We start from the raw sequence: 22,898 nt of genomic DNA, 5'->3' as shown, positions 1-22,898 counted from the left end.
TACAATTGTAAAATAAATTTAATAAACACAACAAAGCTTTCGTAAAGCACAAGCACTTAAAAATACACCTCATATATATATCTCATACCTCACGCTATAATTCTTTGTTCATATAAGTAGCAATTGTTTTAGTGATGCTGTTTATTGACGGTAATGGGGGCGGTGGCGGAGGAGCAAGGGGAGCGATGAGTAGCGGAGAGCTGTTCTTAATTTCATTAGTAAGCGTGGACGTCAATTTTAAAGTGCTATTTTTTATATTCTTTGGCACTTCTGAAATTTTGGGTACAAAACTTCCATATATGGAAATGGGAGCGCATTTATTATAGCCTAATTTGTGGTAAAACTGTTCTTGACCTTTTGTCGATAAATATATCATATCCAATCCTAAACTTCTACAAAACGTTTCTGCTTCCTTCATTAGAATTGAGCCGTAACCCTTTCCTCGAAGACTTTTCTCTATCACTACTGATTCTACAAAGCAAGCAGTTCGAATGCTCGGAATTATGGATAGTTTAAGATGTCCAATAGCAAGTTTATCTTTAAGAAGAACCAGTGAGGTAGGTAAGGTATCACAAGATTGTTGTAAACTGTGTAAGCGAGCTGTATCTGATCTCTTCCATTCTTGGTTTAAAAGTTTGCAACAATCCATTAGGTATTCTGGATGTCTGTGAACAGGCACCACTTCCAAATTCATCTAAAAAATAACAAGAAAAGTTGTGAAATTTAATTTCTATAACGCATTTCAATCATTACAGTTATCCAAGTGGTTTTTGGTCTTTGCACAAAAACCGAAAAATTGGGTGAGAAATACGGTTTACTAAATGTTTTCACTAAAGGTCAAAGCAATCCTTTAGGAAGACACATAGATCTGTTGAGATATTCCGGACTATTATTTTGTTAATACTACCATTGCCTTACAACCTTACACTAAACAGGAAGTCGAGTTTAGAAAACTCACTACTTTGGATTAAGTTCTCTGTGATGTACAAATGTCTATCTTGGATGATTACAACATTCCATGAAATGTTATGGCGCACCACACTTCGCTTCATTAACAATACTGTCAATTGATTTAAAAGATAACAGATCACCTGCTAACAACTGTCGAATCTGGAACTTGCGCGCTCACTGAGCCAATTATGAATCAAGTAATTATTCAGTATAGCCGGAAAGTAACTTACAATTAATGCATGTTTGGTCTCAACAAAACTACAGAAATTATCTAGAATTCTGATGCATTGTGTATTTGGATGCAGTTTTATTTTATCGTTTCCAACATTTAGAAAATATTTTCGTCGATAGATCATTTTACACTTATACACTTATGTTAATAGTCAATAGAACTGTTTCGACATTTCGCCATAAAAACGATTGTGTTAAACATGCATTAATCTCATCCGCATATGTAGAGGAATAACCGGTAATGTCTGTCTGTCTATAACTAACAATTATTCACTACTAACACATGCAAAATAGAACTGTGTGAAATAATAAATCAAAGGTTTGATGTTTATATTTTTGAAATTGTATAATAATTTAAAATATATTTATATATTTATTATAATAAATATACAGTGATAGTCAAAAGTCCGTTCCCCCCTCGTATCTTTTGAACGGTTATACTTATAATAGTGAAATTTGGAGGGAGGAAATAAACAGACGTAGGCTTCTTAACTAGTCATAACAAGTGACGTAATAGTGACAGATGACGTTACAGCGCCACTGTGACAAATAATTTTAAATAGGACCTTATGGCAAGTGATACCTCGTTTGAAAGGTATTAAAAATACATATTCAACCATACTAATTTTATTTGAGTTTAAGCTCATTTTGATGAATAAATTAAATAAATACTAAAATTGTAGTTTCGCATTTAATTAATAAATATTAAAACCTCTGCCTCTGGTTACTTGTCAAAAAGTTGACGTTTTTCAATTCCCTAATTGTTTTTACGTCAACGTCAACTTTTTTGATAATTAATCAGAGGCGAACGTTCGAATATTTCTTATTTAAATGCGAGGTTAAGTTTACCGAAAGTACAAGCTGAATATAGCCGCAAATGTCAACCAATATTTCGGTTTGGCAGTGTTGGGATGTTTTTATAATGCATCTGTTGTATGCTTCAAATATAAAGAGAGAAAGATTATAAAAAGTATATATCGATTATACTATTTTATGAATTCTGCAATTTTAATTTATATGAAACAATAACAGAATTCATAACATAATATAAGCAAAACGTAATTTTCTAAAGCTTAATTTGTTTATATTTGAAGCATACAGCATTTACATTATAAAAACATGCCAACACTGCTAAACCGAAATTTTTTGTTCCATATTTGACATTTGCGGCTATAATCAGCTTGTACTTTCGGTAAACTCAACCAAATGCGAAACTATAATTATTTTAGTATACCTATTCAATCATACTAAGTTTAAATTTTGACGAATAAATTAAATAAATACTAAAATTCTAGTTTGGCATTTAATTAATAAAAATTCTAACGTACGCCTTTGTTATTTGTCAAAAAAGTTGACGTTTGTCAATTCTCTTGTTGTTTTTAGTTTGCAAAAGCATTTATAGATTAATATTTAGTTTCTATTTCTGCTTAGTTTAGTAAATTCAAGTTTAGTTAAGTTGTTTTTAGTTAGTTGTTCTTAGTTAATATTTAGTTTAATTATTGTTTAACGAGACGTTAAATTTTTACAAAGGTATAACGGTACGTACTGTAGCCGACAAAGTAGCAACTCTGTTAATAATTGGTGAATGTGGAAATAATTTCCATGCAGCGGAACGTCGTTTTAATGAGAGTTACCCCGATCACCCTACATCCAGAGCTTATTTGAGGAAGCTTCTTCGGAAATTGAAACAAATAGATAGTGAACTTTGAAAAATTAAAAGCAAATATCGAGCACAATTGTAATAATCAAATCTTGCCCAAGTACTTTTGCTTTCTACAGCATCATCAGGGGCATTTCGTCAAATTTGGGCTATCCAGCAAGCGCAGAATGTAATAAACATGAAATTGAAACGTAAATTGTACATAACACTACCTACACTAGAACAAGGACAAACAGTTTAAAATTATTTAAAAAGATTTTACGCTACATTCTTGTCGGCAACGGAGAGAATCATGATTCTCTCTCCTGTTGCCGGTTGTTACAATTGTGCTCGATATTTGCCTTTAATTTTTCAAAGTTCATTTATTCGAGCATTCAACCTTATATCAATTTAAATACATAGTGTTCAAGATGTCAAACGATCTGGTCGACCAACAATTAGTGATGACAAAAAAATTGACATAATTTCAGAAATGGTAGTGAACCCTACTTCTTCTACAGCGGAAGTTGCATCTATCTATGTCAAAAGACAGTACACCGAGTGTAGGCTGAAAACAAATTTCATCCATACAAATTAAAAATTGTGCACCAACTTTCAGATGATGGCCCCGACCGAAGACTAGAATTCTGTGAACACATGTCCAATAAAACAACAGCTCGATTATATAAAAACAATTTGTTTTATTGAAGAAAGTATTTTTTCTCTCAATGGAAATGTTAACACACAATGTGAGGTATTGTAGTGACAATAATGTCACTAAAAAAAGTAAAGTTCGTGTAACCTTCTGGCTAAGGTCTAGTGTTAGGGTTTTCAGGTCGCCAAAGCGCCCCTAACATGACTTAACGACTACTTTCGTAGCCGAAACCGACGGCTTTACGTGTCCTCCGAAGCACGGTGGCAGCTCAGTTAAATTAGAAATTGAAAATTTTGTCGGTGCCGGGATTTGAACCCGGGCCCTCCAGCTTGTTAAGCCAGTAACATAGCCGTTGAGCTACAGCTGCCACTAATAATGTCACTGAATGTGAGGTATCTTTCGTAAAACCATACTAATTTCCAAAAAAAAATAAATATTTGGGCAGTTATTTTGAGAAACCACATAGTTGGGCCTGTTTTTTTTTAATACTAACTTAACCGGTGAAGTGTAAATTACGATACATTAACCCCGATTGTCAGCAGTATTGCAGTTCAATAGCCCAGCCGATCAGCAGTTTCGACACATATTGCAGACAGGTCGTCATCAATTAATTTCATATAAATACTGTAAATTTTTATTCAAAAACCAGTTGTAATTATATAAAATAAAGTGCTGTTACTCTGTCAGTTGTACCTTTAAAAGGGCCTTTTTAAAAAGTACCTTCGGGAGTGACAACCCTTAAGTGGCGCATTCAGTAGATTAGTGGGAGAGTCTCCAGAAGATCCTCGTCGTTTTCAAACGTTTACCCGCTACCGAACCCAAATCCAGGGAAAACTGCAGCTATTTAACCCACGGATTCCAGGCAAATTGGCACAGAAACATATTTATGAAGAAAGCTGAAAAGAAACTTAAAGAAGAAAAGAAACTTGTACCTAAAAGGAATGCATCCAAGCATCATCCTATTACTGTAAGCAAATTTCATCTTATTTCTAATTCTAATATCAATTCACAAGTATCATCCTTTAGAATAAGCGATTCTCTTTCAACAATTTTTGAATCTAATATAGAATCTAGTGAAAATATTAAACCAGATTTACATTTAGTTGATAATAATCATATTTTTAAAACCACAAATTTGTTTGAAATACCTTCTATAATTATTACACCAGCATCCATTTCAAATAATTCTAATATGGCACCCATTTTTGATGTTAATAAAGACCTTTCTATCGTACCAGAGTACGACGGCAATCCAAATGAACTCCACAATTTTATTGATGTTATTTCCATGCTTCTAAACCATTTCTGGGATCATACAAATCCCGAAAATTTTCAAAATCATATGCTTACCCGGGGAATTATGAACAAAATTAAAGGAAGAGCCAGAGAAATTATTTCTGTATACGGCTGTAAAGACTGGCCGTCAATAAAATCAATTCTTGTCCAAAATTTTGCAGACCAACGAAACGAAAACTCATTAACTAGAGATTTAGTTAACCTTCGGCAAGCTCCAAACGAAAACCCCCATCAATTTCATGAAAAAGTTATGAGTCTTTTAAATACCATTTCAAATCATATTGAATTACACACGGAAAACGAGGAAGTTAAAAGAAGTAAAAAAAAATTTTTCCAACAACAAGCTCTAACCACATTTTTGGCAGGCCTAAGAGAACCCCTAGGATCAACGATTCGATCCATGAGACCACCCAATCTCGCTCTTGCTATCCAATATATTCAGGAAGAAAATAACATTAGATATCTCCAAAAAACTCATAATTATTCCTTGCCATCTTCTAATAAACCATCTGCGACTTCACAAACACAGAGATCCAATTTAACTCATACACCTGCTCCTACACGATGGCAGCCTGAGGTGCCTAAGCCCCAATGGCCACAGCCATTCTTTAGACCAAATCAAATTCCTGTGCAACAACAATCATTCAATAATAGTCCAAGAGGGACATTTCAACCCCCTAGATTCCAACAAAATCATCAACTCACTCCATATGCACAAAATTCTAGGGCTAACCAACCCAATTTTCATAAACCAGTTCCATCTCAATCATATAAGCCAACACCTATGAGCGTATCTACACGCCAAACCGGCTTTAATAGACCCCAATCTCAAAGAAACTTCCGCTTTCAACAAACTGCCAGCCCCCGATTCACCGTAGAAGAACTCTTTAATATCGAACAAGAGGAAAATAATTACGATGAAGGTATAGACAATGACACATACCCAGATTACACTTATTATGAGCAAGAAAGCCAAGAATATGAGGAAGATGTAAATTTTCAAACGTTTTAAGACGAAAAAGAAGAAACGTAGTAGAATTGCATTCCTATGCCGACAAAAGAGAGCTTCCTTACATTAAAATTCAAAATCCCCCTCTTAAACTTCTTATTGATACAGGAGCCACTAAATCTTTCCTTAATCCTGATATAGCCAATAAATTCTACAAGAATAATATTAAATATGAACCATTTATCGTTACATCAATTTTTCAAAATCATTCACAGGATTATTGTGTAGAAATCCCAATTTTTCCCGAATTTAACTCCGATATTAACCTAAAATTTTATCTTTTCAAATTTCACAAGACATTTGACGGTCTTATCGGCCTCGATAATCTTAAACTTCTAAAAGCAAATCTCGATTTTACCCAAGCTACTCTTACTACAGAGCATTCTATTCTTCCTATTAATTACTACGTCACAAACAAAGCCCAATTCTATACAGTCCAGCTAGAGCCCCAATCAATTACCCAAGTCCGCTTACCAGTAAAGGAAACATCAGGTACAATCGTCATCCCAAGACAAGAAGTCGAAGGTGCCATCCTAAGAGAAACTCTCACCATTGCCTGTACTCAACTCGCCTGGACCGAGCTAGTCAATAACACCGATGAATACATCCAAGTAGCATTAACTGATCCCATCAAAAGTCAACCCATAAATCTCGAGGAATATCATATATATACGTCAGATATCATACCTACCGAAGACAGTAATCTAAAAGATGTCGATCCTCTCCTTAGAACCGATCATCTTAATACCGAAGAAGAATCTCACCTAAGACGACTGTGCAGGAAGTTTGCAGAGATATTTCATCATCCAGACGATCCTTTAACATTTACTAACCAAATAAAGCACCATATACGAACCAAAGACGAAGTTCCAGTTTATACCAAGTCATATCGGTATCCACACATCCATAAAGAAGAAGTACGTAAGCAGATCACTTCGATGCTTGATCAAGGAATTATCAGACCGAGTCAATCACCCTGGTCATCTCCAATCTGGGTCGTTCCAAAGAAACCAGATGCCTCAGGAAAAATTAAATGGAGAATAGTTGTCGACTACCGGAAAGTGAACGAGAAAACCATCGATGACCGATATCCAATTCGAAATATAACAGACATTCTGGACAAACTAGGACGCTGCCAATACTTCTCAACCCTAGATCTAGCCAGCGGATTCCATCAAATTGAAATGGCCGAAGAAGATATCCAGAAGACTGCATTAACCGTTGAAAATGGCCACTATGAATACATGAGAATGCCGTTCGGACTCAAAAATGCACCCTCAACATTCCAGAGAGTAATGGAGAACGTACTAAAAGGACTAATAGGAGAAATATGTCTGGTCTACATGGACGACATTATTGTATTTTCAACCTCTCTTCAAGAACATATGGTAAATCTTAAGAAAATTTTTGAAAGATTAAGAGAAACAAGATTTAAGATACAAGTTGACAAATGTGAATTCCTTAAGAAAGAAGTCGATTTTCTAGGTCACGTCGTAACCTGCGAGGGAATTAAACCAAACCCGACTAAGATTAAAGCCATCATAGACTATCCTGTACCAAAAACAACAAAAGAAATTCGAGGATTTTTAGGATTACTTGGTTACTATAGAAAATTCATAAAGGACTTTGCCAAAATTACAAAACCACTTACCATATGTCTTAAAAAGGATGCAAAAATTGAACACACCGAAGAATTCTTAAACTGTATCAAAACCTGTAAAAGCTTATTGATTAATGAACCACTTCTGCAATATCCAGACTTCACTAAACCCTTTAACCTCACGACTGATGCAAGCAACTTCGCTATAGGAGCCATACTATCACAAGGTCCAATAGGAAATGATAAACCTATCGCCTATGCATCCAGAACTTTAAATGAAACAGAACTGAAATATTCGACTATCGAAAAGGAGATGTTAGCAATTGTGTGGGCTACTAAATACTTCCGCCCATACCTTTTCGGACGAAAATTCAAAATTTTATCTGACCATCGACCTCTACAATGGCTATTTTCACTTAAAGATCCAAACTCAAAGCTCGTCAGATGGAGATTAAAGCTGGAGGAATTTGATTACGAAGTAATATATAAAAAAGGCAAATCCAACACCAATGCAGATGCTTTATCCCGTGTCGAAATTCACACGAAAGAATTAAGCAGTGTAGACGAGAATATGGAAGAAATAATGAAACTCCTCTCAAAAGATGACGATGATATCTCCATGATTAACCACCCCAGTTCCTTATCCGATCTGGAAGAATTTCTAACCGACCCAGCCGAAGAGTCTCAAAAAACTTTGAATCCGTCAACCCCTTTAGGTGACTTAGATAAAATCATCCAAAAAAATCAAACTGCAACGTTAACTCCCGAAGAAATAAAGATAATAGACGAAATCATACATGAAGACAGCAAACAGCAAAAATCTAAAGCTCAGCCATCAAACTCCCAATACTTACAAGAAGATAACGATACAGATGTAACCAAACATTCCACGGCAGAAAATCCAATAATGGGAATTCCAATTAGCGAGAAACCACTAAATTGTTACAATAATCAAATAATTCTCAAGATAGTAAACTATAGCCCGGCGAAACCAATCATGGAGCAGTGTTTTGTAACAAAGAAGAGAATGTATGTCCAATTGGGAAAAAATGATCTTCACAACGACATTTTCCAGTTTTTCAAGAACTATATAGATCCGAAAAAGAAGTACGCCATTCTGTTTGAGAATGATGAACTATACAAATCCATATGCAATATTCTACGAGAAACTTTTAAAAATTCCGCATTCGATCTTGTCAAATGCAACAGCCTCCTAGAAGATATAAACAGCACAGAGAGACAGAAAGAAATTATAGAGAACTACCATCAAGGGAAGACTAACCACAGAGGAATTAACGAAACCGAAGCTCAAATAAGAAAACGCTACTACTGGCCTACGCTAAAGAAAGACATCGAAGAAGTTATCAACCTTTGTGATACGTGCCAAGCTAACAAGTATGACAGAAATCCAATTAAGCCGAAATTTATGGTAACACCAACTCCAACAAAACCGTTAGAAATCATTCATATGGACACATTCCAAGCTAACGGACAAAAATTCCTTACAATAATTGATGCATTCTCGAAATATGGCCAAGCATATCCCATAGAAGGATCCAACGCAATAAATGTCCTTAATGCCTTCATGCTATTTATAACCCACCATGGACTCCCACACATGATAATCGCAGATAGTGGAACCGAATTCAAAAACGGCCTTGTTCAGGAGTTTGTCGATACACACAAAATTTCGATTCACTACACAACACCAGATAATCCACAATCGAACGGAATGATAGAACGTTTTCACTCTACAATTTTGGAACACCTAAGAATACTTAGAGAAAAAAGGAAGACTCTGGGTATTAAAGAACATATGTTGTATGCTATTTTAGGATACAACAATTCCATTCATTCATCAACTAAACAAAAGCCAATCGAAATTCTAAATGGCCATATCGATCCTCAGGATCCATTTGACATCGATATTAACAGAACTCTAATAAATAACTATACACAGAGCCACAGATTAAAGACAAAAGAAATCTACAGTGAAATAAACAAAAAGCTACAAGAAACCAAACAGAAAAATATTGAAAAAATAAATCAAAAAAGACAAACACCAATAACTTATAAACCCAGCACAAAAGTTTACACTAGAAAAACAGTAAAAAGAAACAAACTTCTTCCGAGATTTTCTTCCCGCATTGTGAAAAATAATAATCCCGTAACAATAGACACTCAAGATACGTCAATACACAAAAAGAACATCAAACACCAGCCAAAGACTAACGTTAAAACTGCTTTACAGATGTACCTTGGTAGCAGCCCAACAAGTTCAAATTCAAAACCTGAAGGACAATCCAGGAATCCTCCCAGTTAAACTTGGACAAGCGAGGATACAGACCAGCACTCATGACTTCATCCACTATTTCCATCTAGAACCCATCGCAGAAGAGATTGAATCCATAGAATCTCAGTATATCACCACCAACAGAGCAATAGAAAATGGACTTAGTCAACCATATTTTGACAGCCTACAAAACTTTGATAAAACTGTACAGTACCTCCTCCAAACAGCAAAAGAGAAACTAGACACAATATATCCAAAATCCAGAAGCAAAAGAGGACTTATAAACGGATTGGGAAGTGTAATAAAATCTATTTCTGGTAATCTAGATCAAGAAGACGCTGAAAGATACAACGCTGCCATTAAATCACTTGAAAATAACCAACAGAACATTATTACCAACATCAATAGCCAACTCAGTCTCAATAAAAGAATAATGACAAATTTTAACCAAACAATTTCATTACTTACACACAACCAAGAAATCATAGCTGAAGAGACAAGCAAAATTAGCTTAGAGATGAACCAATTCGTTTTCGATTTTAATGATTATATGCAAGTTCGAAATATCCTTGACCAGATAAATCTAAATTTACAAACAATTATACAAATACTGGACGATCTACAAACAGCAATTACATTTGCAAGAATCAAAACTTTACACAACGGTCTCATTAAACCTGAAGAAATAAAATGGACCGTGCAAAAGATGCTTGAACACCACCCTGCATCACAGATTCCCTATATTCAGGAAGAAGACTTAACCAAATACTATGAAATCATAGACATCGATGGTTACTACACGAATCACACCCTTGTTTTCATTTTACATTTTCCTATTCTTCATTCCAAGTCGTTCAATACTTCCATTTATACTCCCTTCCAACTAATAATCACACAATAATCATTCCACCTGGTCCATACCTAGTCCACAACTCAGACCTTTTTCAGTATATGGATGTACCATGCAAAAGAAGCGAATCCAAATCATTCATCTGTCCTGAGAAATTTCCACAAGAGAATGACCAGACTAATGACTGCATCATCCAAATTCTCCAGTTAATCAATGATGCTGCCCAATGCCAAAGTGTTCCCGTCACTGTCACTACAACGATCATTCAAAAAGTATCCGATGCACACTACATTGCCGTTTTTCCAAAGGCTACGAAAGTATCTACCCATTGCACCACCACTGAAATAGAAGTACTCGAAGGGACCTATCTAATTGAGTTACCGCCAGGATGTGAACTACGAACCAATAATGAAGTTTACATGAATTCCAAAACAACAATTAAAGAAGAACCACTAACATTACCAAAAGTCAAGACCACCACTATTCTGAAGAACCACCCAATAGTCAAACCCCTAAAATTGGACAGAATTCCTTTAGACGAACTACACAAGTTATCACAGGAAGAAGAAAGGTTCCAATCCATCCTTCCAACACAAATGGACCACAGCTACATATGGACACCACCGATATATATCCTGGTAGCAATCCTTTTAATTTTTGGTTTTCTCAAGCTACGCAAACTGAAAAAAGAAAAAGATGAGCAGAATCCAACCACAGCAGAAGACATCCCTGACCAAAGCCAAGAGTCCTCAGAAACAGTTCACAGAGTTTTGTTCATCCCTCACAAAACTTCCCCAGGGGATGGAGAAATTACGATACATTAACCCCGATTGTCAGCAGTATTGCAGTTCAATAGCCCAGCCGATCAGCAGTTTCGACACATATTGCAGACAGGTCGTCATCAATTAATTTCATATAAATACTGTAAATTTTTATTCAAAAACCAGTTGTAATTATATAAAATAAAGTGCTGTTACTCTGTCAGTTGTACCTTTAAAAGGACCTTTTTAAAAAGTACCTTCGGGAGTGACAACCCTTAAGTTGTATCTGGAGATGTTACAAAATGCAATTGAACCGTTAATTCTTGAAATTCTGGAGGATAATCCAGATGAATTCAGCAACTTGGAAATAACGTTTCAACAAGATGGTGCTCCTGCACACCATTATGGTGCAGTAAGACATTACCTAGATGAGAAATATCGTGGTAGATGGATTGGGCGACAAGGTACGGCAGAAAGGCCAGCTCGGTCACCGGATCTTACACCATTAGATTTTTTCTATGGGGATACTTGAAATCTAAACTGTACGCTACAGCACCCGACAATATTGACATTTTGAAACAACGAATTGTTGAAGAATGTAGGGCAATTTCCCCCGACACATTTGAACGAGTACAGCAAGAGTTGAACACTTACTATAAGAACTGGTTGTTAAATATTTATTAATTGAATGAGAAGCTACAATTTTATTTATTTCATTTATTCATCAAAATGAGCGTAAACTCAACAAAATTATTATGACTGAATAGGAATTTTCAATACCTTTTAAACGAGGTATCACTTGCCATAAGGTCCCATTTAAAATTATCTGCCACATCGGCGCTGTAACGTCATCTTTCACTATTACGTCACCTGTTATGACTAGTTGAGAAGACTACGTCTGTTTATTACCTCCCTTTAAATTTCACTATTATAACAATAACCATTCAAAAGAGATGAGGGGGGAACGGACTTTTGACTAGCACTGTATATAATTCATTTATAATCATTACTTTGACTTTTAGATGTTAATATTGACTAATATTGAATTTTAGTCGTTATTTTAAAGAAATATTAAGTGAAATGATCTCAGCTCTCCGCGTTGCTCAGAACAACTGTAAGTTGCCTACTCGACGCAACTCAACGTGTGTAAATTATTATAATTTTTTTTATAAAATATATTTTTTTTTTTAGAGATAATAGAGCTTACTTTCTTCATACATACGATAAAAATATAATATGGAAAATTTTATGGATTTAGTATACTCAAATTAGATTTTTACATTTTTTAACATTCTCAGTAGATTTTAAAATTTTAGTTTATTTACAATTGTTTCATTACATTTATAATTATTAAAATGTATTAAATTAATACACAGACTTAAATTTTTAAGTTTATTGTAGAGAAAATGTTGAAAAATAGTTTTTTTATTGTAAACAATGTTGAACATTTTAAAATTATTTTTAATTCTAAACATATTTCGTTTATATTAACTTTCAATGTCAAAATAAAAATATTTTACTCTCGAGTAAAAATCACATTTTTAAAACACTTCATACACAACTAATAAAAGTTGATATCTGATGGTATATAGTACAAATCAGTATATATAACTGTTTGTATAAAAAAATAAGTCATTTATTGTACAAGACGATAAAATTGTACTTTATCTTCGAGTGCGTTTTTATGCTCGAGAAGATAATGCGATTTTATCATCGTGTGCAATACAACATTTTTTTCTATAGCAAGATTTCAAGTTCAGGTGAAAAATAGAATTTCAAAGAAAATTGTAATTTTTAGCACAAAAATCGCAATTGTGTTGCTCCGTTGCTAGGGATATGGGATGGGGATATATCAAATATAAAATCAATCCAGTACCTCGAATCAAGTGGTTAAGCAAACGAGTACAAGTTGTGATGCTCCAAAAATAGATATTTCTAATAATGTTAATTGTAAAATTACAGTTGTTTTTAATCCTTAATGTGGTTGAATTTGTAAATTTTATTGAATAAAAAAAAGTTAAAACATTTTATCTACTCTTGCTGTTAAAGTGTCACTTTATCTACCCTTGCGGTTAAAGTGATACTTTATCTACTCAAAACAGTTGGTATAGCAACACTTTAACATTAGCAATGGAAAAAAACTGCATTTACTATTTTCCTTCAAATTTCATATTTTCTCATTTAAACGAAACGAAAAAAGTAAATAGACGTGAAGTTGTTAAACGTCACTTTATGTTTAAATGTAACAGTAGATCGTATAAAACATTTTGTATAAGGGGATACCCAGCTAATATTGTACTTGTGACTCCAACTACCCATTACTCATCTCTACCTTATTTTCCTCAAGTTACTGAGAAACTCGTTAAACTGTACAAACAGAATAATGTACCTGTTAAGATTGCAGTTAAGAATGGCTAAGACTGTCAGAAATTTGTTTTCTAAAACTAAAACACCCTTGTCCCTTCTGGAACAAGTTAATGTAATCTATCATATACCTTGTGCTGAGTGTGACTCATGTTACATCGGTCAGACAGGGATATCACTGAGAGGGCGTCTTACGACACACCGCAGTGATATCAACTTATCTAAGCATACTTGCGCTCTTGCCCAGCATGCTATTAACTCTAAGCACAAAGTGAACTTTAATGAAGTTAAGATTCTTGAATTCTAATGAACGCAATCTCGTCAAAAGACAGTTTTTGAAAATGTGTTCAATACTAAAACACCCTAATGCTCTTAATAAGAGAACTGACATTAGTAACTTGAGCCAAATTTATCATGCATTAATTTTACAGAATTAGGCTTAATATGTTTACTTTAAATTGTCCCCTAAGGTGTTTTTTTATCATATTTTCATATTTAATAATTTCAAATAAAAATAAAATAAATTTTTCTTTCTTTAATTAACTTAGATTCATCAACTTACATTTTATTAATTATTTTGTCAATAACACATTTACATTATATTAAGTAATTGTTTTTTGATTGACTTGTTTAGTAAAATTTTTTAATTGAAACTGATTCATAGAATCTTTTTCATTCACAGTTCCAAATGCTATGAACCTTGGACTGTGGAAGTTGAATCAATCTTCACCTGTTGGCTGGCTAACCAGTCACAACGTAAATATTATAATATATGATATTTTGGATTGACCTCGCTTGCTTTGTTCATTGGTTTTCTAAACCAATCACTGAGTGGAAAATGGTGATCTTAACCACCTTTTCCTTTCATTTTTTGGCTTTTTAATGACAAGTTGTCACCCAGATTTATCAGAGTCTTTAAATGTACTGCTCTATTGCACTAGAGGTTGGTATTTCGCCTTGCTGTTCTGTCATATTTTGACCTCAAGGCCATTGTCTTTTCACGTTGTTGGCGTGGGTGTTACACTTGTTACATTCATTTACTTGCGGCACCTAGGAAGCTAAAAACTGGTAACTTCATTTTACTTTTAAACATTATATTTTAATCTTAACCTATTCAACAATGTTACCTAAAGTCAAAATTAAATTTAACTCATAATATATTGTTGGAAGTGCATCTTATGATCTTTCTAGTTCTCTACATATCAATTTTAATGTTTTTTACTTAAGTTTTTTACAATAATTTTTTATATACATGTATCATTATCACATGTTCTTTTGCTGTGCTAAGTTTGTTAATTTGTAAACTGTACCTAGTTTCAATTAATTGTTTATACAACTTAATCTCTAAATGTCCATTGCCGTAAGCTTTTTCACACATTTAATATCATTGACTGCTACATGTCTTTCTAAGGTAACACACATGTTATAACTTTTCTATGGATGTTTGGTTTTTCATATTGTTCTTTTTAGATGAACTGATGATGCTTTCTGAGTAGAAAGCGAAACGTCTTCAATAAATAGATGAAGTAGCCACCTTCTTTGTCTTTTATTTCTCCACTTTGACCGAAAACCCCACCACTCTTCGAGTGTTCCTTAGTTTATATATATATATATATATATATATATATATATATATATATATATATATATTATAATATATACATAGCATGATAGCATGATGCAAATGTATGGAATAAATTCATTATTTCAGAAAAAGATGACTTTAAAAAAAATCTTAAAACACGTCAATTTTTAAATGGCCATCAACTGCTATAAATGTGTTGGACATTACGTCATCAGTGTCGGCGTAATGACGTAATCGACGATTTTTTTAAATACAAACCGAGGTCGCGCGACAGCTCATTTGAAAGGTTTTCTTATCGCCTTTTTAACTTACAATAAATGTTTACTTAAATACAATTAAATTACCACAAATGTTCAAATTGACGACCTTCAGCAATAATACAATGTGAAAGATGGGCAATAAATTCTTTCCTAACGTTTTCGATGACTTCAGGTGTTATTTGTACAATTTCCGTTCTGATGCGCTCCTTTAACTCTTCTACATTATTCCTGTAATTTTTCTTTTAATTTTATTTACTGCTAATTTTCCCGTTTCTCTAATTTTTTTTTAATTTTATTTACTACTGATTGAGTAATTCGTTCGCGATTGGGGTATTTAGCATTAAATAAATTGAGTCCTCACTCTATCATAACCAATCATGATTAAAATTTCGATTCGTTCTGTTTCTGTTAGTTTCATTTTTGTAAATGCTATTATTAATGTCGGCAAAAAACTCGAAGAGTAAAAATTTGACGTCTATTATTTGACAGATTCACAAATCATTGACAAACAAAGACGAGTCAATGATAATATTGATTTAAATATTTATTTGAAAGATAACTTGGAATACTTACTACAATAATTAATTTCAGATTATAATGTAGCATTGTTTATTATCAATGTATTTTTTTTTTTTCGAAATCAGCAAAAAACATTATTTTGTTTTTTCCAAGTGGCGTTCCTTAGTGTATTTTAGTTCAGTGAATGAATATTTATTGTAATTCCATGTTACTTAACAAAGTTCATAATTTTGGTGAACCCTGTAGAAATAAAATTCAAGTGATTACATCGTTGCAAAGACAATAAGGAGACCCTTCAAATGAGCTGTCGCGTAACCTCGATTTGTATTTAAAAAAATCGTCGATTACGTCATTACGCCGACACTGATGACGTAATGTCCAACACATATATATCAGTTGATAGTCATTCAAAAATTAAAATTAACGTGTTTAAAAAAAAATTTTTTTTTATAGTCGTCTGTTTCTGAAATAATGAATTTATTCCATACATTTGCATCGTACTGTATATATATATATATATATATATATATATATATATATATATATATATATATATATATATATAATTAATTTATTTATAGTGCTGATATAATTCATTTTGTCATTTTCATCCCTTCATAAGATTGTTTATTTGTACATTGTTTATTTTCCTATGGATTATTTTATATAAAAATATTTTGTTTTTTAAGTTTATTGTCAGTTCTAATTTTAGATACTCCCTCTTATATAATAGTCCTACAATATAATTACTAAATAAACAGTGATTTATAATTACGAAGAAAGTTATAAAACATTTAATGCAAAGTTTTGTTTATCTTTGATATATAGAAGTACTTTGAAATAGATATAATTTGTAAAATTTAAGTCTGAGAAAAATACAATTAGTGATCACGCAATAACAGGTGTCAGTGACAAAGACTCAGATTTTCATCTTATCTTAATGACGCACATTTTTAAATTCATAGATTTATTAGTTCAAGTGAATAAACGGAACTAGATGTTAAAGAGATATGACTAATATTATAAGTACTTTGAATGATATTCAAATATTATATTGCAATTTAATAATTTGAAATTATAATGGCAAATTACTTACCAAAAATGTTATTTTAATTTTATTATAAAAGTTTCAATTTTCAATGAGAAAGTACTCAAAAAGTTGATTTTCTTAATCTACATTTATAGCTGTTTTGCATTTTCTTCTCGATAGTTCGTCCCTCTGTTATTATATGCCTAACTCCTGCTGCATTTATGGCACTAGCATGTCTTTTATTTATTACGAATGTCTTGCTTGCATTGGTATAGAAGTGTTGGTACTTTGATTTATATGCGAGTTATATGCGTGCAATTTTGTTTCCTGGATGATTTGACTTTTCAAATATCTCCATGTTTTATATTTATAATCTGTTAACTTTCCGTAATTTGGCATAATTGTGCCGAGGTACTCGTAACTTGTCGCCATCTCCGATTCTTGTCCTTAACAAAACATTCAGGTTTCATCTCAAATCTTCCGATGTTAAATTCTAAACTCTAAAATTATTTCTAATAATATTTATAGTCCGTTTGTTACGTCTGCAGTGCGTCTATGTCTACAGTCCATCAAACTATAAATCCAGCTTAAATGTGTAAAATTTCTAAATGTTTGGCAAAATAAAGAAAGTAGAATAATTTATGTTTTTGAAATTTAACTGAAAACTTATATTTAACCTCTGGTAATACCTTGATCAATGTAAATGACAAGACTATAATCTTTTTGCCGTTTTGAAGTATTAAAATCGCCTTATTTCAGAATGTGTTATTTCTGACATGCCTCCTTTTTTCCCCGTACCCTTCATATGATATACAGCCAACTCCCGGGAATTATCCCTTTTTAAACCATAAGTAGTGAGGTGACTTTTTTACATAAGTAGCGAGGTGGGGTTTCAGCTATTGAATTGAAAAGAATTTTTTTTATTCTGAACATGATCAGAATATTCACTTTTTACAAATTAAGTGATAGTAGTATAATGAATGAATGAATTTTGCACACAAAAAATGAAAATGTAAGTGTGTGTTACATTTTTGATAATAAAAAAGGTTGTTGAACTAAGTGTACTAGTTTTACTACAAAATAATAAAAACTAATGAATTTAAGGAAAATATATTGAAAAAGGTAGAAATTAAGAGTAAATGGGCAGTAAAATATATTTGAGTCCGTATGGTGCTTATTAATCAAGGTTAATTGAGGCAATTTATATTTTTCTTTGACAATCTAATCAATGCTAATTCTATTTGACTGATATCCGGAATAAGTCTGTTGAAATAATTTATCATTCCATTTTTGAAATAGGGTCAAGAACAAGAACATGCTTTCATGAATTTAAAAGAGGAATTAACAAGTGGAGTCAAAGTATACCATCCCATCTATACATTGCCATTTATATTAAGAACAGATGCTTTGATACATAAATTTGTGGGGGTTTTGTCACAAGTACATAAAGGCAAAACAGTACCAATATGTCTTGTCTCCAGAGTAACAAAAACTCATGAAAGGAAATACAGCGTTGCTGAATTAGAATTTGCTTTTCTGTGTCAACAAATTAAGATTTTATTTATTAGGTACGAAATTTATGCTGCTTTAATCCACATAAAGAAAAATTTATTGAATTAATTCAAATACATAAAGGTAAAAGATAACATCATCGTGGACTCTCTGACTAGAGATGAAAAGTTTATGAAGGAAGACCAGAAAATACTACAAGTAGGAATCAATCAATTGATCTATGAGGAAGGGATTTATTCGGTGATAGATGTCATGAGAAACCAAAAAAAATTGGATCAAACAGATTAAAGAAGGGCCGAAAGAGAAAATTACATTTATATTGAGAGATTGGAAGGAAGAGAATTATATGTGATAACCAACAAATTGGTTGGAGAAATCATTAATAATATTCACCAAAACAACGGACATATTGGAAGCAGGAAAGTTTGACTGGTTTTCGTGTAAAATTATATAAGCAAAGAAGACTATAAAATGTCTAAAGATATCAAGAGAAAATGCGATATATGTCAGAAATATAAAAGTAGACCATTTAAAAATGCAAATATTCCATGAATTGTAATCCAAACCACACGAAGAAATAAACATATTTTGGTAATGATTGACCTGTTCTCAAAATACATAAAATTATATTGCTGCCGAACAACAAAAGGTATGTTAGAAAATAGTTAGAAAGATTGATCAATGCATAGAAGAAATCAGAACACCTAGAAGCACACTATTAGATAATGATACATACTTTCCAAATAATAGATGTAAAGGACAGATGAGACAAAGAAGGATCTACACAAAATTTGTGGGTATATATCATCCACAGAGCAACCCTTCAGAGAGATTCATACAAGAGGTCACAAAATTTTTATGCATAGCATCGGATGGCCAACACAGACATTGGGATAGGAAAGTGTCGGAAGTTGAAGAGTATTTAAACTCCATCCCTCTCACGATCGCCAGAGAGGCACCTTTGTTCATGATGAAAGGGACAACATCACCCTGACCCTGGGAAGAAGCAGTGGAGAAGAGAGAAGGGGAGAAAAATACCTCCAAAGGCAAACCAGACAAAGAAAAAGAAAACCAGTTACCTCTGAAGCAGGAGAAAAGATAATGGTAAGGGCTTTAAAGGTGTCAAATCTTAGTGTATGTGTCAAACTATTACCAATTTTAGAAGGCACTTATAGGATGCAGAATGAAAATGGTATCAACAGTTATTGTTTAGAACATTTAGAGACTGGAAACATCAGAGGAATATTTAATATGAATGATATGAATACAAGTACCATGAATAAATCAAACCTACATTGATTTTCTTTTTAGAAAACTTATATTTGAAAACAATTACTTTTTGCTAACTATTTTAAGGTCAATCAGATTTGAATCATTTTAATTTCTTATTGTATATTGTGAATTAATGGAAAAAAACCTTTCTGTATTAACATAGAATTTTAGTTGAAAATATATTTATTTTGTTGTTTTGAGAAGTAGAACTCTTAAAAATAAACATATTTTCAACTAAAATAGAGGTTAATTCTCATTTAGTTATTAAATAAATTTGTTAACTATTTTAAAAATATAGGGATATATTGGGCATTGTTAAAAAAGGTTTACAACTTTAAATGATGCTCATAGTTTTATTTCATGATTTGCTTCCCTTGGGTGCAAATTCTTCACAAGTACAATAAAGAAATGTTCCTATATTTTAACTCTTAGTTAATTGTCAATAAACCATCAAGTTTCACACCATATATTGGTGTGAAATTTAACTGAAAAGACCAACAAAGTTTTTCAGTTGAAGAAGCTATTGTAGTGAAATTCAGTAAGTACATTCAAATCAAACATTTCCTTATACTTACATCTTTTACTAAGAAAATGTGGGTGCTTTACATTTTATATGTATAAAAAATATGTTTATATATCTTCTTTAACTGCAATTCCCATGATTTATTTTACACAGTTTATATTAGTAACAATTTACTGTAAAAATAAGTACTCTGGAAATTATTAAATTAATTATAGTTTAATATATTAATATTTTAAGATCACATTGTTGACACTACTTGACACCTTGACAGATTGCACTGTGACATTGACTGTTGGCGTTGGCAGATGTGCAACCATAACATATCAAATTATTGCAAATAATGGACCGTGGAAGTGTGACGTCACAACTGTCAATTACTTTCCAAACAAAAGTTGAAATGTCCAATCTCAAGACTTTTTAATTTCTATAAAGTTAACATTTTGCTTCCTCTGCTGCTTTTTCTTTTAAGTATAGTGTTTTTAAGATAATACCATCATAATTCAGTGTTCTATTTCTATGAAATATAGTTTAAAAGTTTAAATTAAAGACATTCTAACCTTACTTTATTGATACATGCATTTTATTCTATTTTTATAAAACAACATGCTTTATTGTTTACACTACCTTGTAAAATTGTTGTAGTAACTATTAGAATACTTAGATATTGCAAAAAGCGGAAAGATTCTGTAAAAAAAAATGAAAAAATAACGAAAAATACAAATTATCCACACTAAACAAGGTTTGTTTGGAAAGTGAAACTGACATATGTCAATAAAATCTACGTCATCACTTCCACGGTCCATTTTACCTAGTATCCTGGTCCTGGCTGTGCTAAGGATGGAACATGTACCCGGTGGAACCGTGGGTGGAACCCATTTTTTTATGTACTATGGTGGAACCAATGAAAAAAAATACTTGCATCCAATGTACCTCGTAATGTCATTGGTGTACGAAAACAATTCTTTTTGTACATATCAATGTACAATAATTATTATTTATTTTCGATGTTATTTAGGGAGGAATCAGACTGCTCGACCAGAGCGACCGTCCACGATCGACCAATATTACGAGTCTATGAAAATATATGCGCAGAGTCAGACTGGTGGACCGTCCATCACTTACAGCGACCCACCGCGATCGTCCAGTTTTGAAATTCTGACTTGTTGGAATTTTTGATCGTTGGTCGATGAATATGGAACATTTCGCATTCATTTATACTGTTCTAAGCAATAACATTGACCATTGACAGTTCAAAATTTGTAATTAACCTATAAAATTTGGGCTTGCTCATGCGATAATAATTTTAAAATTTAATAGAATGGGTGAATGGGATAGAACCAGAGATATGTAAGTACATATCGCTGGATATAACACAAAGAATTCTCCTTGTTGGTGTGTTTTTAAAAATATATCACGCACCCAAACTGTCCTACGCCTGCGAAGACGTCTTCACATAAATAAGTGATAGACAATTTATCAGTAGAATTATCGCTGCTAATTCTATTCATAATTCAATTAACTACAAAAAGCCCGGTAAAATAATATTACAAAAATTTGGTTATGTTGCTACAGCCTCCTGACGTTTTGAAGTGGTTTTGACGGTCGGTCGATGGAACACGAACGAGTATGTGAGTTTAAAAATAAAAATACAAAAGTTGGTTGATCGTCGTCGGACGGTTGGTCATGGTTGGTCGATCAGTCTGATGCCTACCTTACATTCGAATAAAAGATATAATGGCTTGTAACAAAAATTATTATAAGTGATAAATTCGACCGTTACTTAATGGAAATTCATTTTATATAAGAAAACACTGAAATCTTTTGTTTTAAAAAGTTCTACAAAATTTATTTTAAATTCTTATCACTACAGCTGTTTCGGCAGAGTGCCTTTCTCAAGTGATCTCTTTTTGCTTGCTTCACTGTCATGTTGTTCTCTCTCTGTTTGGTTTATCTTTCTTTTGTATGCCTCTGTCACAGAATAAATAACAATCAGAATGTCATATTTTAAACGGAAACATAGACTCGGACCGGACTGTGAAATTTGTGACAAGCTACGACAGAACTATTGGCTGTGAGTTTCGCCGGTAGCGCTCTCTCGCAGTTTGAAACTTGTACTTTTCTTGTAAAACCGGTGTAAGTGAAATATGACAAAACGAGAAAAATAGATATTTATCTCAAAATACACAGATTATGAACTGAAATATTATTGTAAACTGATTACTGAACGAATACACAGAATGAATAATAAAAGTAATTACGCTTTTTTATTTTATTCATTATAATTATAATATGTAAGATATAAGTTCCTGCGACTGGATGACTACTTACGCAAGAGGCCATTGAGAAAAAGACGAAGTTTATGTGAAAATATTTAAAGGTTAAAGGTTACCTTACCTTACTTACTTTTGTGGAGTGTTTATGTTTACTATTTGAAATATATTTAAAATGGAACAAAGACCTAATTATTATATAAATGCAATACATAAAGCGTTGCTTTTGGGTCTTCTACACTATGTGAGGCAAAAACGACGAGAACGTAGCTCAATAT

The 22,898-nt window shown here is 32.7% G+C and overlaps 1 protein-coding gene across 1 annotated transcript; it reads right to left on the bottom strand.

Moving 5' to 3' along the window:
• On the bottom strand, positions 1-20,631 carry Naa80 (N-alpha-acetyltransferase 80). The gene is made up of 2 exons (XM_072539412.1): positions 20,403-20,631; positions 1-694 (listed from the first exon to the last, which is right to left on the bottom strand). The coding sequence occupies exon 2, from the start codon at positions 692-694 to the stop codon at positions 95-97; it is 600 nt and encodes a 199-aa protein (XP_072395513.1). The 5' UTR covers positions 20,403-20,631; the 3' UTR covers positions 1-94.
• Positions 20,632-22,898: the final 2,267 nt, after the last annotated feature.

Source organism: Diabrotica undecimpunctata, chromosome 7, assembly GCF_040954645.1.
Source record: "Diabrotica undecimpunctata isolate CICGRU chromosome 7, icDiaUnde3, whole genome shotgun sequence".
Lineage (NCBI taxonomy): Eukaryota > Metazoa > Arthropoda > Insecta > Coleoptera > Chrysomelidae > Diabrotica > Diabrotica undecimpunctata.
The sequence above is the reverse complement of the archived record's forward strand: the minus strand, read 5'-3'. Positions and strand labels throughout refer to the sequence as shown.